At 39.6% G+C, this 17,399-nt stretch overlaps 1 protein-coding gene across 3 annotated transcripts; it reads left to right on the forward strand.

Moving 5' to 3' along the window:
- The first annotated feature begins 4 nt into the window (after positions 1–4).
- ALG12 (ALG12 alpha-1,6-mannosyltransferase) lies at positions 5–15,639 on the forward strand. Of its 3 annotated transcripts, none has more exons than XM_074827700.1 (10): positions 7–266; positions 4,323–4,500; positions 4,652–4,784; positions 5,302–5,475; positions 6,831–7,025; positions 8,316–8,419; positions 8,904–9,127; positions 9,853–10,022; positions 10,218–10,293; positions 14,279–15,639. In XM_074827700.1, exons 2-10 carry the CDS (start codon positions 4,336–4,338, stop codon positions 14,508–14,510), a joined length of 1,473 nt encoding a protein of 490 aa, XP_074683801.1. In that variant the 5' UTR covers positions 7–266; positions 4,323–4,335; the 3' UTR covers positions 14,511–15,639. The 3 variants fall into 3 exon arrangements, with proteins under 3 accessions (XP_074683803.1, XP_074683801.1, XP_074683802.1); XM_074827701.1 differs by lacking the exon at positions 7–266 and adding an exon at positions 558–810; XM_074827702.1 differs by lacking the exons at positions 8,316–8,419; positions 8,904–9,127 and having other exon boundaries at positions 5–266; positions 6,986–7,025.
- The last annotated feature ends 1,760 nt before the right edge of the window (positions 15,640–17,399 follow it).

Raw genomic sequence — 17,399 nt, forward strand, 5'->3', positions numbered from 1 at the left:
GCAGGGCCCACCGGCCTCGCGCGGCGCCGCCATCATGAGAACGGGCAGTCACGAGCTCCGTAGGGGCTTCGGATCCATCCGCCATTTGTATTTGGCAGACGCCCCAGAGCCCTTCTGCTGCCGCGAGCGTGCTCTGCCCTCACCTAATATGGCTGGCCGGAGCGGCGGTCACGTGGGCGCAGGGATGCCTTCCCCCCTCCGCCCGCCCGCCGCCGGCCCCCTCCTGCCGGCGCCCGCTGCGGGGTGGCCACGTGGACGCCCGGGCGGTGAGTGCGGGCCGGGCCGTGGGCGCTGCGCCCGTGCCGGCGGGCGGGGCGGGAGGGAACGGCCGGGGGAGGGAGTGTGCGCGCGCTCGCTCCCGTGATGGGGAGTGGGGCCGCCGCCAGCGGGGCCCGTTCGTTCGCCACAGCCTGGCTGCAGCTGGGCCGGAGGGAGCCCCCGGGACCCCCTCCCCTGCGGAGGCGCCGGGGCCGCGACCGCAACGGCGCGGCGGGGCGCTGCGGGGCGGGCTCCCTGCCGCCTCCCGGCCCTCCGCCTGCCGGACGCGACAGCTGCGGCGTGGCGGGCGGGAGCGGGGCAGGGCAGGCGCCTCCCACGCGGTGCCTGGCGGCGGGCGGGCCCGGCTCTGCCGCGGGGGACCCCGTGCGGCCTCGGGGACGGTGCCGGTGGCTTCGGAAGCGGCGGGTGACGTTGTGGTCTCGTCTCGGAACGCCACAGGGCTGCCCAGGAGCGACCCGAAGGGCCGTTACTTTAACCCGCCCCGAGCGCTAACGGCGGCCGCCACGCGCCGTTTCTCGGGCTCTGAGCTCGGTGGGTCCCGCGTCGCGCGTCCCCTCTCCCAGGCGCGGCGGGACCCGCCGGTGCGTGGCTGCCTGTCCCCCCGGGGCCGGCCGCTAGGGGGGGATCGGCCGCACGCGGCGGGGGGGGTCGGGGCGCTCGGGGAGCGGCGGGACGGCCCGGAGGGGCGGGGAGTGGTTTGGGGTTTGGCTTCAGTCGAGCATTCGGTGTGTTCCTTCCCCAGTCCGAAGAGTGACATAGCTTCGTCGTGTTTCCACAGCCGGTGCTGCCCCAGGCTTCATTCCCTGCCTCAGCGTTTTCTTGTCTTAATTATTTTGCTTTAGCCTGTCTCCAGACTTATGAGGAAATGTGTATCAGAATATCAACTGCCGTGTTCCTTCTTAGGAAAGAATAAAACCAGTCCCAGCAACTACAAGGTTTAAATCGGTCCTCATTCAGAAGTTAGCTTTAGAGTGAGTTGGAAGAGCTATTAAAGCATAGGGAAAAAACCCATGAAAATGGAAGTTAGTACAACATAGGTTTTACCAAAGCTGGATCAAGCCAGAGAGGAGGGAGGGAGTACCTTATGGTGGGATGATGCTCTTGGTGGTTCTGCTTAGATGCGTCCACACAGAGCGTGTGAGGGAGTGAACTGCGGTCTCTGTAGACAGATTCAACATGCAGTTTGTCTGCCAAACTCTATTTAGGCTGAAGAGTGTCTGAAAAACATAAGTGAGCTAACTATGGTAGATTTTTCATGGAAAGAGCAAAAAGCCTATTACTGAAATTAATAACACTTCCACATAAAAAATATAGGGAAAGAATAAATCATTTTTTATGAAAGGGCTTCAGCTTTTTTTTAATGTAAGAAAACAATTTATTTTCACCCAGTTTAATCCTAGGAAGGGAGGGATAACTTCTTTGTGTTGAAAGTCTCTGCTCTTCTATGATTCAGTCTTGATGTTGTGCAGGTCTGGGGAAGATTCTTCGAAGTTGTTAGAACATTAATGATGGATAAAAATACTTGTATTTGCTTACAATATTCCTCTAACCTTCATTATTAAAATCTTTTTATTAAGTGAAAATCTGTTTCTGTGATTTTGGTATTTAAAAAAAACCAAAGCTGTAATTGCAAGTATTTTCCCTTTATATAGCAAATTTATTTTAAACGTCAAATTCAGTGTCTGCCTGTCCTGATAATTTCTACTTGAATTTTGAGGTTTTGTCAGCATCAATTTTCGACAGAGCAAGTTATCTTGAGTCTTGACAAGACCACTAAATTTATTAGGCTTTATCTCAGAAACCTAGTTGTTGTCTTTATGCTTTGGTTTTTTATCTTCTAGCATGTTTCCCTTCAGGGAATCTCGGTATGTATAATGCATTTAATTATCTTCAAAATGTGCGAGTATGCTGGCAAACTTACTTTCTTCAGGCATACAAAAGGATTGGAATCAACTGGGTAAAAAAAAGCGTTGTGATAAAAAGTGTATGGGATATGTAGCTTCACTGTTATTCTGATGATTTAGGAAGTTGGGGATTGATTATTCATGTGGTGATCAGCTAAAACATCAGGAGCAGACTGGATTGTTGAGTGATCAGAGTGTAACGAATGTGGTATTGGTAGGTGAAGGTAACATCTTTTTATTACACAACTGGTGAGGAGGAAAAAACAGAGATTCTTGCCACTTGGGTTGTTTTACAAGGATTTATTGGGTCCTAAAACATCTGAAACGTTGAGGTGGTGTGAATTGGGAGTGAGGAATACCAACCTTGCTGGTGTATTACAGGCTGCTCAAACGCCTGTATTGCTGTATGCAGCGGTGGATTGCTGCTTCAGTGTCCATCTTTCTCTCGTGTAAGTTTGGCCAGAAACGTGAGATGCCTTTGTATTTATTGGAAGAATTCAGCAAGAGAGCTTTCTATAGACAAGAATTTGTGGAAGATAAATTGCCCTGTGCAGAGGCTTGATTCCTGCCAAACATTTCTTGAAGTGCTGCTGATGTCAGTCCCATACCTCTTTTACTGCTGCTGTGGAAAAAGGATTCTGTCATAGCACAACCCATTTTTATCCATCCTTGTAAAGAAGCAATACTAGGCACAGGTTAAAAAGACTTCTTCCCACTTCCTGGGGTGTTGTGTTTATTTAGGCTCTTACCGTTGCAAAACAAGCCCAAAATTGTAAGGACCTACCACAGAACTCTGTTGTCTTTGAGCCCAGTGTTGGAGCTTCAGTTACAGCACAGTGACAGCGGCAGTCAGGTGCAGTGCAGTCAGTGAGATATATAAAACAATATGCATATACATGCAATTTACAGGAAGTACACAAATTTCAGGATTTATTTGTTTTAGCTGTGAAAATAAGGAACCTTAGCTCATACTTTATTTATTTTTACTAATGAGCAGGCCAAACATCAATTCTGGAAAAGGGAATTCTAGGAAACAGTTGCTAAGTGATCCTGGGAAATCTGCCAACTATCTTACATCTGTTTGATGGACATATTTAGACCAAAACATGGGAGAAAACATCTCTAACCAAAGCCCTGGTTGTACCTGAAAGGTGCTGGTTTAAAAGTTTTGTTTCTGTGAGAACAGAACAAGCATAACAATAATCAAAATGTCTTGTCTTTTATTAAATTGTCTACTTTAAAAAAGTGGGAGGCTTAAGTTAAAAGAAATTGAAATAGATTACCGTGTTTTTGCTGGAAATGATTATGGAAAATAACTTTTTTTTAACTGGTTTATAATCTGAAACTAGAAAAGATGAGCTGTTTACCCATGACAATACTTATGCTTTATTTGCTCTGGCATCACTGGGACACATGACTTTATCAACATGATAAAATACATCATAAATGCTACCATAAGAATGGCTCAGCACAGTGTTGTGAAATTAAGGACTAGGGAGAGATGGCCTTTGTCTCTGGGTAGGAGTGTGAAGGATGGGGTTCAGACCATCTCATGCCACAATGACACGTGGTGTGGGTGCTGAAGGGGGTTTGTCCTTCACATGCTGAGTCCCAGCCTAGCTGCTGTCAAGCTGGCAAACTCAAAAGATCAAAGCACTCTGTTCCAAGCAATTTCTTATCGTCGTGGTTCCTCTCCCACTAGTTTGAGTCCTAGACAAGCGACTGAGTATGTTCTAAAGATCATGTGTAAATTCAGTGTGAGATTAAAGTGAGAGTAAATTACAAAGCTGTCTCTCCCACAAAACGCAGACGTAATTGAGGTGGCACTCTCAGCAGTTGTGGCAGTATGGGACGCAAAGGGAAATATTCTCTTAAGCAGGGTCTATATTGTCTGAGGTTTTTTACGTTTTTTACATTTACAGAAGGTGGCATAAATCCTGAAATGCTGCTTGAATATGTTTTTGGGTATCTACTGAATTTGTTGACTATTAAAAAAAAAGGATCAATTATTTAATTCATTAGTCTTTGTTTAAACTTTTACAGTACTGTAGTATATTTTCCTTGTGTTACCAATCTCTCTTTTTCTGTTTGTACACTTTGTACCATGTTATTAATGTATTTTCTTTTTAATAATAACAGAATATACGTGAATATGGCTCAGAAGAGGAGCTCGAGTAGTCGGTCATTCCCATTGCTGCTGCTGATTATTGTTGTGGCCTTTGTTCATTTAACTGTCTGTCCTTTTACAAAAGTGGAGGAAAGCTTTAACCTACAAGCTATCCATGATGTGGTATACCACCAACTGGACTTGGATAAGGTAAATTTGAAGGGAGGTGTTCTTTCTTGGACACTGCTAGAGATTGCAATTCCCTGCTATATGAGTAGGATAAATGCAGCGTGAATACAATTTATCCCAGTTTTTCTTTGTTTCTGATTTGCCTGCCTTACTTAGATTTTTGTTTTTGCAGTATGACCATCATGAATTTCCTGGAGTTGTCCCAAGAACGTTCCTTGGACCAATTTTTATTGCTGCTCTTTCCAGCCCAGCTATATATGTACTTTCTGTGCTAAGAATGTCCAAGTTTTACTCCCAGCTGATAGGTATGGGAACTTTAAATTGTCAGAATAGAGATGTTTTTACCGCTGAACTAATGAGTGACATTGTAATATTCAGTGTTTGGATCAGTGGTTAAAATGTGATATTCTTTTCCTTAATGAGGGATTTTGAAAGCTGTGAGTAGTTAGAGACAGCATGTCAGTTCCATCCCCTCTTTGGGGTAACTAACAGCACAGAGAAAGTCTGTGCTAATGAATGTCATTGTAGAAAAAGCAAGTGTCTTCAGAGAATATACTCCCATGTGTACTTCTGTGTATGCTTCAGAAAACATTGTTTAACTTGGGCATAGAAGCATTGATGTTTGCAAAAATATTGGACGAGTTAAAGGTGCATTAAAATAGAATAATGGGGAAGTTTTGTTTTTTTTCTTTGAAGTGAGTTATATTTTGATATCTTCAGTATGGTTCTTCATAACTTCTTCCCATTACGTTATGTAACATGGTTATTTGTCAGTGATCTGTCTGATACTACTCTTATTTCCCATTTTTATTCTCCTAATAGTCCGAGGAAGCTTGGGGCTTAGTGTGATTTACACATTATGGAAGTTGCAGAAAGAAGTTAGAAAGCAGTTTGGAGCAACTACATCAACAGTCTTCTGTCTCATCACTGTTACTCAGTTTCATTTGATGTTTTACTGTACACGAACCCTCCCTAATGTGTTTGCACTTCCTTTTGGTAAGTATTTGCATAGGAATCATTTTAAAATATAAAAATTCTTCTCAGTGTATCAGTAGTTAAAGCACAGAAGATGTGTGGTCAGACCAAGTTAATACATGTGCTTGATTAAACTGTGTGATAACAAGACTAGAAAACTTAAGCAGTTGTGATTTCTTTCTTTTTTTTTTTTTTACCGTATATGCTTACAATGACTGTTGAATCAAGTTTTATTGAATCTGAATGTATGTGGAGTTTGTCAGATGGCTTTGATTAACTAGAGGTTTGAGTACACACATCTGATGCATAAAACATAGAACTATTGAAAAGGCATTAGGTACAACTGCAGTTCAAAAAAAAATCTGTGCACTTAGTCTACACAGGAAACAGCTTTCTCATGAGACTGTGGAACAAACTCCCACCACAACCTCTCCACCTTCCTCTTCTGGAGTTATCTACAAATGTAGCAGTTTGTACACTTAAAGTAAAGGGGGGGGGAGTCAAAACCTTACTCCACACATACAGTTTTTCCCCAGAGATGATGAGAGGGAAGATTAACCACATGTGACAGATATTAGCTGAGTCACTTAATGCTTCAGTGCAAGTTGTTCAGCTAGTAAAAACATGAGGTTGTTATAAGAACCTGTGTAGATCAGAACTGAAAAACAAAAAGCAGTTGAATTGTCGGATAAACACTGTGTAATAATAAACTTCTTATATAATTTCTGCAGGTATTAAAAAATACAAGTTGTTTCATGGCATTTTGCACTATTAATATTTCAGACATTTTCCTTAATATCGTGAACACTTTACTATGTAGTCAGTGTTACCATGTGATTTAAACTGTGAAAAAGTAGAGGCAGCTTCATCTCTAGAGATACAGCATGTCTCCAGCTAACCCACTGAGCAGTTGTCTGTAGTCTCTTTTTCATATCTGAAATAGGGTGCTGTTATCATGAATACAGGATATACTCAGCCAAGAGAATAAACTAACTCTTCAGCTGATACTGAGCAATAATAATTACAAATCTTAGTTTGAAAGGCTTTTAATACTCCCTTAAGGTTTGGTGTTTTTTTGGTGTCTTTTTTTTTTTTCCCCAAAACCTATTAAATATACTGTCTAGGAAGAGTTCCCATTTGTTCCTTCTGTGGTTATACTTTTATAATTACTTAAGCATCAACAGCAAAAAGTTCTGTGTTATTCCAAATTACATTTCTTTAACAGAGGAAGAGTTTCTGGACTAGAAATGGTAGGAAGACCAAGAGAAGATTGGTGGGGAGTTAGAGGAACAAGACGCTAGCAATGAGAAAAATGTTGTCATTTAGAAATTGAATAGTTCAGTGTGTCAGATGCTGTGCTTTATTTATTTTTGCAGTCCTCCTGGCATTGACATTTTGGATACAGCAAAAGCAAAGGCCATTCATTTGGTTCTCAGCTTTGGCAATTATAGTCTTCAGATCAGAGCTCTGCATATTCTTAGGCCTTATGCTCCTGGTGACGTTATTAACTAAAAGAATCTCCATTTTCAAGGTGCTTTCCCATGCTGTTCCTGCTGGAATTTTTTGGTTGGGTAAGTGTTTTCTTGGAAAAAACAAATGCCATGTAGTAAATTCAACAGAAGTCTGGAGATTTGACTGACTTCTCTGGTGACCTGGCCTTTAGGGCTTTTTTTCTCCTTTTTTTTTTTTTTTAATTCCATTTGCTAGTAATACGACAAGGGTATTTATTTATTTGAAAATTTCTGTGTGAGGAAAAGGTGTGCACAGAGCAGTAGAAAGATACTGTGACCCCTGCCTTTAGATGCTTATAGTATAATGTCCTGGTCTTAAAAAGGCTTAGACATGCAAGTTGTCTTTAGTATAATTAGTACCTGGCTGTAGCTACATGTGCATTCCCAGTTGTAATATCTATTGCCACAATAATAAGCTGAATCCCGGGATAAAATACTGTGTGACAGACAAGGATACCAAGCAAGAGGGTTGTGGGGAGAGTCACAGTTCAGCTCTGTTTATTATATTAATTTTAATAGCTTAAGTGATTATCCATGCTAGAGAGGTTGAAAAATCTCCTTGTCTCTACCCATCCATGAAAGGCTCATGCATATGCACGTAAATAACTCTTAAGCTTCTCTGTCAGCCTACCTAATTAAAACATGCTTGTCAGATGCCTGATGGTGACCTCTGGTAGTGTGCTGTCCCTTCCACAGTGTGGACAGTAGAAACAGTAAAAGATCATGCCAAGTGTATTTGGAGACACCTCACAGCGTAAGAGTTTGGAGGTCCAAGGGGAATTAGTCACTGGTACTAATTCCCTCTCTGGGCAGACTTCTTAAATACCAGAGCAGTTTTCACAGAGCTGAGTGGAGGAGAAGAGGCTAATGGATTTGCTGCTTTTCCTGTCTTTTTGCCTTTCATTCCTTACCCTCTTCTTCCCCCCCACCTAATAAATAGTAGCAAACTTCAAGAGATTGTTTTTCTTATCAGCTTTACTATAAAAATCCATTTTGTACTATTTGAAGTTAACCCGGGCTTCTTAGCATTCGTTATGTTTAATGCTCTAATATTCTTTTAAAACAAACTTTAATTAAACCACTGCTTTTCACACCTGGGATTGGAGTGGGGTGAATATCAGTCAGATTCTTATCTAACATGCTTCTGTTAAGACTTCTATTAAGAAGTGCCTCTCTCCCCTGCATTTCCACTGCAAGAGAGATTCAGCCTTCTCTGTGGCTTTGGGTGAGGCTTACAATGCATGTTCCAGTTTATGTTGATCTCATCAGTAAATGTGCAATTTGGATGTGCTAGTTTGCTTTTCCCTAGTTTTTAATTCACGCAGATTTTTATTTCTTTAATTCTTTTAGGGCTAACAGTTGTTGTGGATTCTCTATTTTGGAGGCAACTTGTGTGGCCTGAGGGGAAAGTGCTCTGGTATAACACAATTTTAAACAAAAGTTCCAACTGGGGAGTATCCTTTGAAACTTCCAGGGAAAACGATCTATTGAACACTACCAGTCAAAGTAAAGACGTGACGTAACCTATTCCTGAGATTCAGTTATGGTGTTAAATTCTACTTTTCATCTAGTATTTCATTATTTGAAGCTTACGAGACAATGTTTGTTTCTTAGATCTTTCTGTGAATTTTAACTTTTCTCTCCTAACTGTTCCTTCTTGCTTCTTTGTGTTCTACCAATGTAAAGCCAGGTTTCTTCCCCTGGGTTTTTCATGTTGTCCCTCATTATCGCCATTTGATGTGCCTCTGTTGGGTGATGTGAATGTAGTTAGGCAACTGCTTTTATTTCTTAAAGGGTAAGGCAGGAAACCAAATGCCTGGAAGAATGTGATACATAAAAAATATACTGCATATTTGCAAAATTTGCGTGTACTACCGTGAATAGTTACGTTACTTGTTAGCAGTGAAAGCATCCTTAACTCTCTTTTTCACCTTGAAGACCTTCCCCTTCTTGTGGTACTTCTATTCAGCCCTGCCTCGTGCTTTGGGATGCAGCATTATATTCGTACCTTTGGGTGTAGCAGAAAAGAGAACTCGGATATTACTTTTGCCAGCACTGGGCTTTATTTTCTTGTATTCCTTTCTCCCACATAAAGAGCTGCGTTTTATCATATATACTTTCCCTGTCTTCAACATAGTGGCTGCTAAAATGTGTTCACGAATGTAAGTTCAAAATTCTTTTTTTTTTTTCTTCTCTCTGAAAATACAAAAGAAAAGCAATAACTATTATTACTATTTTTATGCACTTCTTTCCATCTTGGAGTCTGGATCATCTTGAGGTCTTCATATTATTTACCCATTTGACTAATGAGGGAAACGGAGACAGAGAGAAGTTAAATAATTTGACGGGACCATTTGGCAAATCTGGGACAGAGTCAAGAATAGAGCCCTGCTTGTATTGTTATGCTGTTACAGTTCAGTTTACTTTATCCGCCAGAGAAAAAGACACATCCAGTGTACTACTGTGTTGTTAACATAACTTACTTTAGGAGATAGTTTAATATACAGGTGGGGCTCATGAAACATCGAGTTTGTATTAAATAGTTAACCTTGGGTATACTGAGTAAATAAACTTAAGTTAAAACACTGAAATTCTTTGAAAGAGAGACACTTTCATAGCTAAAGGTTTTAAACACAGCAATACTTAGCTTTATTGATGAGCTTGTATTAGCTTTATTAATGAGAATATTCTAATTTAAATGTCACCAGAAGCTAGTCTTTTAAAAATGGATAGTAAATGCATTTCATATACATGATTGTAATAAAGTTTGTGTTAATCTTTATTATCTAGCAGTGGAGTTTTCACAAAAGTTCTGTCACAATAGTCAATGACCAGTATGAAAGAAAAATAACAGTTTATTTTTACTCATTTTTGCCTCCCTTAACAGTCTGAATAACTATCGGAAATCCTGGCTGTACAAACTTGGATCTTTCTTTGTTATAATGCACCTTCTAGTTAATGCTGCTTATTCAGGAACGTCTTTATATGTTTCACATTTCAATTATCCTGGAGGAGTGGCAATCCAGAAGTTGCATGAGTTGGTACCTTCAACAGCAGGTATGTAAAGCTGGTATGAGGTATGTTCGCTTAATTTCAATTGCAGGGGGTTTTTTGCAAGTATATCTTTCCATGTATTGGATATTACTTCATGCTAATTACATGCATCTTTTCTGTTACTGTTTTGTTAACTTATTAATCAGAGTTTTCTTAGAGGAATTTTGAAACTCTATTTTGTTTTCTTTATTTATGTAGATGTCTCTGTTCATATTGATGTGGCTGCAGCACAGACAGGAGTTTCTCGGTTTCTAGAAATCAATTCAGATTGGAGGTATGTTATGAACAAAGTATTTTGATCTGAAGACAGGAGCCTGCTTTTTCCTTTTTTGTATATTCACAGGGGCAAGCATCACAGAAACAGTTTCTGGCACAGGGTATTTCTTAAGCCAGGTCAAGAACAATGTGAATATTCAGAGAATTTTAATGTACGCAGTGCTGCCTTTTCAGAAATAGAGCACTGCAGTGTTTTCTAATTTGTTTTGGTTGTTTCTAGTTTGCCTAAATAATGCAGAATCTTTTAAAGACATCAGAAACAGTGCAAATAATCGTTAGCTTACTAAAACACCAATATCTGTACTGCGGCTGCCTTTGATATCTCACTAGATCTTGTAAAAACGCAGCTGTAGATGAACACTTTTCTGTTCTTGGCAGAACAGTGTTCCCATTTTGTTTTGTTTTTGAATGATGTGTGGCGATGTGTGGCAATGTGAGGCTTATCTGTGTATTAATATTCAAAGTCTATTTTTATGTGGAACACCCTTCACATAGATGGCATTGAAGATGCCGTTGTGGACTATTGGTCACATTCATTGGCTCTGAGAGAAAGCAGTTGAGTGCTTTGGTATCATGACCAGCAGTGATGCACAAACTGTTTTAAGAACCAGAATACTGAAATGAATAGTAGGAGACATTTGTGGGATGGCATTGTTTGCTTTTCAGGATGCAGACCAGTAAAAGGCACCTTTCTGATCCTTAGGCCTACCTCTTCAGCTTAAGTGTAGGTTTCTAATTTAAAATGCCATCTTAATGAAGATGGTTCAGCAGAAATTGATACAAAGCCTCACTTTATATTTGCACAAAACAAAAGCAATACAAGCAGACTTTGGTTTAAGAAGTGCTCTGAGCATTCTTTTTCCCAACAGTTACAATCTTCGGGATCAGGTGAACAAACATAATTTAATTATTGGTATGTTTAGAGATAGAAGTATTTTGGAAGTAAAGATGAAGAAAGGAAAATCTATGCTTCTGGGGAAATTATAAAAATAATCAAGCTTGCTATGCCTTATTTTATTTCGGTGCTCTCTCATAATGCTGTGATGGTATGGACAGTTTAAAGCTGAATTGCCTTCACAGTTACCAATCCAGTGTTTATTTCAAATTGGTTATTGCATGTTCAATGTAGAGAAAGTCTTAAGCCATGAACAGTCAGGAGCACACATTAAACTATTAGAGTACAAGTGATAGAAGATGTGTGATAGCTAAAATGTTCCAATCTTTGTTTTTTGAATACACTTAAATACACACACTACTCTGAATACAACTCTATTCTCTAAATACAATGCTCAGTTTCAATGAGCTTTTTAAGGCAGTGGGTTTTGGGTTGTTTTGGGCGTGCTTGGCCTTCCAAGTGGGATTGGAAGGTGAACGAATAATATCCCTGTCACTGATGGATGCTTCATAGCGTTGCAGCAACAGAGCAGTTTGTGTCTACTCATCCTAAAAAAGCCTCCAGGGAGGGCTGATTCATCATAAAACTTCATATTAAAAAAAATCAGGCAAAATCCACAACTGAGCATCATACACAGGATTACCACTTTGTCTCACAGCATAATAGTGCAAAGTTTAGTGGCATCAGCTGTCCATTTTCTTTTTATCCAAGGAAGTGACAGCCTTTCAGATAGGTGAAAACTGATTTATCTTCATAAACTGTGTCCATCAGGTGAAAATAGATTTATGGATGGAGTGGCTATGAAGGCTGATGATTTATCAGGATAACTACAGTCCATAAATAAAAGCGTCTTAAAGTTAACAGCTTCTAGTGGTGTGCTCAGATTAGATCTATTTGCCTCAAGAAAAATGCAAGTGATCCATTATTTTTCTTCAAAGGGTGATTGAAAGAAGCTTGATGCAGGTTCTTACACAGGACAGGTGTTACAATCTTGTCTTCAATTAGTGCAGTCTCTTTGAACCAGGAATAAACGATGCTGTGTAAGCTTGAAGTATTTAAAAATAATAAAATTCAGAAATGCTTGCAGCCAAATGAAAGGCCTTTTATTTGCTGATGAAGAAAATGCAAAATTAGTTGGTAAAGTTGTTACAAAGTATACCATTCCTTCTGCCAGTTTGGACGCATGTACCATTCTAACTGATACTGTGAACTTTTTGGAAATAGCAGTTGAAATTAGTGTGTGATTTTTTTTTTTTTTTTTTTTTTTTTGGGGGGGGGGGGGAGGTTTGAAGAAAATACTTGTTCAGTGTGCAAACTCTAATTCTGCATTAGGTGATGTATTTATTGACACCTCTGCATTCTGTCAGCCTGGGATCTTTACTGGGTTGCCAAAATTTTAGTTAACATGCCACACAAATCCTCTAGTTTGCTGCAGAGTACTTGCTTTAAATTTCTTAAATGTTAACGGCTGCTATGGCAGGGAGTGTTTTAAAAATATAAAGTGAGATTGTTCCCAGTTTTTCACAGAGAATTCAGGCAGATGAGAGGCCAGGCCTTCAAAGACACATGTGGCAAAAGATGCAGCTTGGATTTACTCCTAGGTGCATTTAAGAGTACGTAGGGTTGGGATTGCACCATTTCCCTACCAGTGTCCATGCCTGTAAGAAAAGCCACAGCCTTGAGTCATTGCTTGTGAAATGCTTGGGAGGAATCAGGTGCCTAAGAATAGGAGCTCCAAAAGCTGTAGAAAACAGTTCACAGAAAAGGGCAATAGAAATGGTGAAGAACTGAGCACTGCTCTTCAGTGGGTTACAGAGCATGGACACTTTTATAGTTAGATGCCCAAGACTGTCTTGTCGTAAACAAACTAAAGGTAAATAACTTCCATCTTAACCTCTGTCTTCTGGACTGTTACCCAGCATTAGTGTAGAATGTTTTTCTGGGATATAGAGCAAAGATTTGAATCCAGGTTTCTCACTTTTGAAAGAACACTTTAACAGTGGTCTATGAAGTGTATTGGCATGGACTTACTCTTCCCTTCTGAAGCTGTTGGACTGAGGACTTGATCAGGCTGCCATGTCCAATATGAGCATCCTAACCCTTGGGCTATAAATTCCACCTGACTCTCTTCAGTGAATAAATAAATAACTATTGCGAAGTAGAACCATGTCTTCATGAGACAGCGAGGGAGATCTGTCTCAGTTTCTAGAGAATTAAGAGAGCTTCATACAGCTCTGAGATAACAAACTTTGGTTCTGGGCTGAGATCAGACAGAGAGTGGCTGAACCTAGATCTTTCACATCACTGCCACATAAAGTCACTTGTTTTCTCATCCTGTAAATTCCCTGTATGGCTACGTTGAATATAACTCCTTTTAAGAAATAACTGTAAGTGTACGTGTTAAATAGTTTCAGAACTCACTAGTTACTTTTTATATAATTTTTAAAGTATATAATTTATATATATTTAGGTACCTGAACAGGTTTATAAAGCTGACCCAAAGTGACCTGCCCAAACATGTAGTAGATCAGGGAACTAAACCCAGGAATAACAAGTGCCAAGTTAATACTGTAATTGCCAAGATGTTCTTTCTTTCCTGCAGCATTCAAGGAAGTCTTCTCCCTGCTATTCTCTGAGGCTCCTACTTTAAATGTATGACTACTAGAAGAGAAAGGTTTCTGCTGAAGTGCTTCATAACATTTTTTTAAAAAATTTTTAAAAACTCTAAAAAAACCCCCAAAACCCCACACTTATTCAAAACACAATTCTTGTAGAGTAAACTTAAAAATTCGTCCAGTTTTCTACAGTCTTAGACTTTGGTGTCCTTTCTCCACAGAACTCAAGTAGAGGACTAGTGAGAAAGTCCTGACTTATATCACAATAGCGGGAGAAAGACTTGCATAGAATGACTGGCTCCCTGATCTCTTCAAAAATAGTTTCCTCCTCCTGTACCAGTTAAGTTAATCAAGAGATATAACTGAGAATGTTCCTTTTGTGTTTCATCTTGGATGCTACGTGCCCTTGCGATAATGGAGATGTTTAATATGTAAAGAGAGGAATGTAAATAAGCCTTCTTTGTTCTTTACAGGTATGACAAAAGAGAAGATGTTAAACCAGGAGACCAGTTGATGTTTTCTTACACACACATACTGATGGAAACAAACCCTCTTCAAATATCACATTACAAGACAACCCACAGGCCACTAGCAAATATACCTGGCATCAGTAAAATTGGGTTGAACCTGACTGCACTACCTCCTTTTACTTTAAATTTGAAACCAAAATTAGTACTGTTGGAAAAACTTACTGTATCATCTTGACTGTGAATTTTAAGTAAGTCTTTTGATGTAATTTTGCTGATGACCGAATAATCTTAAGACGGCAGCAAATTGTCATTCTAGCACTGCAATTCAGCTTCTGTGGAAAGGCACGGAAAATCTTTGTACTGATTGGTATTTAGCTCCGTCCTGTTTCTTACATAAATATTACAACGCATTCCTAGTCAGTATATATCAAATACTGAGTTGTATTGTTAGATATGTTTGAGAGAGGCTACCTACAAGTTTAGTGGTATTAAGTAAAACCTGTCTACTTGGTTTGGGTAGCCGTTTCATAACGTAGCACAGGTATGTCCTAATTGTCCTATATAAGATACATAATGGAACAGGTTTGTGCTATGGCAATAATTTGATATGTAATCTATGTGTGCAAAGATGTATTACTTGATGTATCTGCAGGATTGTAGCCCCCTCCATTGTCAGATTGCCTGTGTGAACCTTAATGATGTTATCAACATAGGAAAGCCATATTCATTGTAGCTTCATCACAATACCTAATTGTGCCCTGTAGGCTACCAAACTAATTAAAGTGAAAGATTCACTTAAAAAGCAGTTGGACCTCTTGACAAGCACTGTCTCATAACAGATTTGAGTATTAAAGGCTGGTTATCTTTATTCCAACAGTTCATGAATAAGCAGCAGCTTGGATTTCACAGGAAAAATTTTAAAATAATGTTTCCCTCTTCTGCTGTAATGATATTATTTTAATTTGCAGTGCAAAAATTTACCTATGAAGATATTCACTTGAATACATTTTAAGAAAATAGGTGCTGTTTTTCTTTTTTTACTAAGTAGTCCCTTTGGAAAGGAATAATCTAATGTGCCATGTGTTACACTCTAGAATAAGATAGCATGCTCTATAGTCTCTTCTTTATTAGATGTTTTTGTTAAGGATTTTGTTAAGCCTAAATTGTGGAATGGAACAACTTAATGGGTAAACTAAGAAAAAAAATGTTAGCATTGTGGTTAGAGCAAGTTATAATATGACAGAAGCTCCATTAGTGTAAAAAAACAGTATTGCTGAAATAATCGTGGGCAGAAAACTATTCCTTGCTGACTGAAAACTAGAGTAAAAAGTTCTTACTGAATAAAGTGTTTTGTTTTGGGTTTTTTTTATTCTTAAAGTGTGATTCATTCGGGAACTACCTTTACCTGTGTATGCTTCAGTTTTTAGGACCATGTTTTCCTTTTATTCTCCAGACTATGTATCGGAGGAACAGATCTGGTGGGGTGGAGCCTGCTCCCTGTGGGTGGCTGCTGCTGTTGCTTCCTCACCCTGAGCAGATCTGGCAAAGGCAACCGGCAGAACTTGTTGGTCCAGTCTCTGGTTGCTCTTGAAATTGAAATCACTCAAGTATTATCTATTTGATTTCTCTTTGGAAGAAAACTTGGCTTCCTCCAGAGCCAATTTGAACATCAAACAATTCACATGAGACAGAAGGAAGTACATGTGCAAATAGCTGAGAACTTGGAACAATACAAAGGAAAATTTTTGAGTAAGGATGCAGGCCCTTATGTTGAGCCTCATCATTGACTTTATGTAACTCCCCCACACTGTAATGCACAACTCAAGAACCTAAACTAAAATTTATCCTGCCCAAGCATAGACAAATGTCTGCACTGCTGAAGTTAGGTGTATAGTTACTCCCTGGTTGTCAGAATCTCTCTGTAGAAACTTGCTGCTATTAACTACAGAGAAAACCTAGGGCTATTATGCTTATAATGCAGGCATCTCAAGCTAATGCCTCAAGTGGCACAGAATATGTGGACGTTAGGCATCTGAAAATAATCTTGCTGAATGTCAGACACATGTAGCTGATTGAGTCAGACTTTGAGCCTGATGGTACCTCTTGGACTTACACCAGCAATGGTGTTCAGCTGGGATAGTAGTGTGTACTAAAAATAGAAGAAATTGGCCTGTTTAGTATATTTGTTTGGGGTAGAGAAAGGTAAAATACAAGGAGACAGGAAAGAGATACTGGATTGCAGCTTTGAACAGCATCTCAAGTTTATTTAGGTCCTGTTGCATTTTGCTCTGCATATGTGGTTCTTGAATAGTGCTTAGATTTAAGATCTGGAACCTGTTTGAATTTGTAGACAAAAGGCTAGATCATGACCTATGCAGTGCATGCAGCACCATAGCACCAGCAGCTGTATGACTTCTGCAGAGCATAGGTAACCCCCTGTAACATAGGCCATGAATATTATGGTAGCCCACACCCAGAATAAGAAGGGGCAGCTGTCAAACTGGGATGAAGATTACTGGAGTTTTTCCCCAAAGGTTGCTTTCAATAAACAAACAGTCCTTGGAATAGAAACTAAAGACATCTCCTTTCTCTTAAATGAATCTTCTCATCTCCAAATCCTGTGTTGTCCTGTGTTAGCTCCACAAGAAAGATGCTTATTTTTTCCTTTAATATAGATTAATATTCAGTGTACTTGCATGGAAGAAAGAAAGTGTGGGTTATAAGTTACCTTAGATATATGAGGGCATTAAGGAACTCTCATCCCTTCTACAAACTTGAAGTGGGGTATTACAAATTCTGCATTTGGGAGGCATAGGGGGAAGCCTCAAGTTACTGCATGAATGGTGCAGATAAGAGTGGAATTTTTGACGGGATTTGAATAAATTTCTCATGACTACTCAAGTTCTTAAAATTCCTTTTGTCTTGACTAATTACAAGTGACCCTAGCTTAGAGTATAGCTTTTCTTAATAAGAGCAGAAATAGGTGAGCATATTCAAATAATTAAGGGTTGAATTAACCTGAATAAAGCAAAAGATAAATAGTACAGTCCACCTATAAATTATGTTACATCTATGACACAAACAGAGAATAGAATTGTAAATAAAACACTTTTAACATGTATAA

Source organism: Strix aluco, chromosome 5 (assembly GCF_031877795.1).
Source record: "Strix aluco isolate bStrAlu1 chromosome 5, bStrAlu1.hap1, whole genome shotgun sequence".
NCBI lineage: Eukaryota > Metazoa > Chordata > Aves > Strigiformes > Strigidae > Strix > Strix aluco.

Excerpts from the sequence above, each read along its gene's own strand:
- ALG12 (XM_074827700.1), top strand. The coding sequence starts at position 4,336 with ATGGCTCAGAAGAGGAGCTCGAGTAGTCGGTCATTCCCATTGCTGCTG. Across the intron at positions 10,023-10,217 it reads GTTGGTACCTTCAACAGCAG|ATGTCTCTGTTCATATTGAT; the intron begins GTATGTAAAGCT and ends TTATTTATGTAG. Across the intron at positions 10,294-14,278 it reads GAAATCAATTCAGATTGGAG|GTATGACAAAAGAGAAGATG; the intron begins GTATGTTATGAA and ends TGTTCTTTACAG.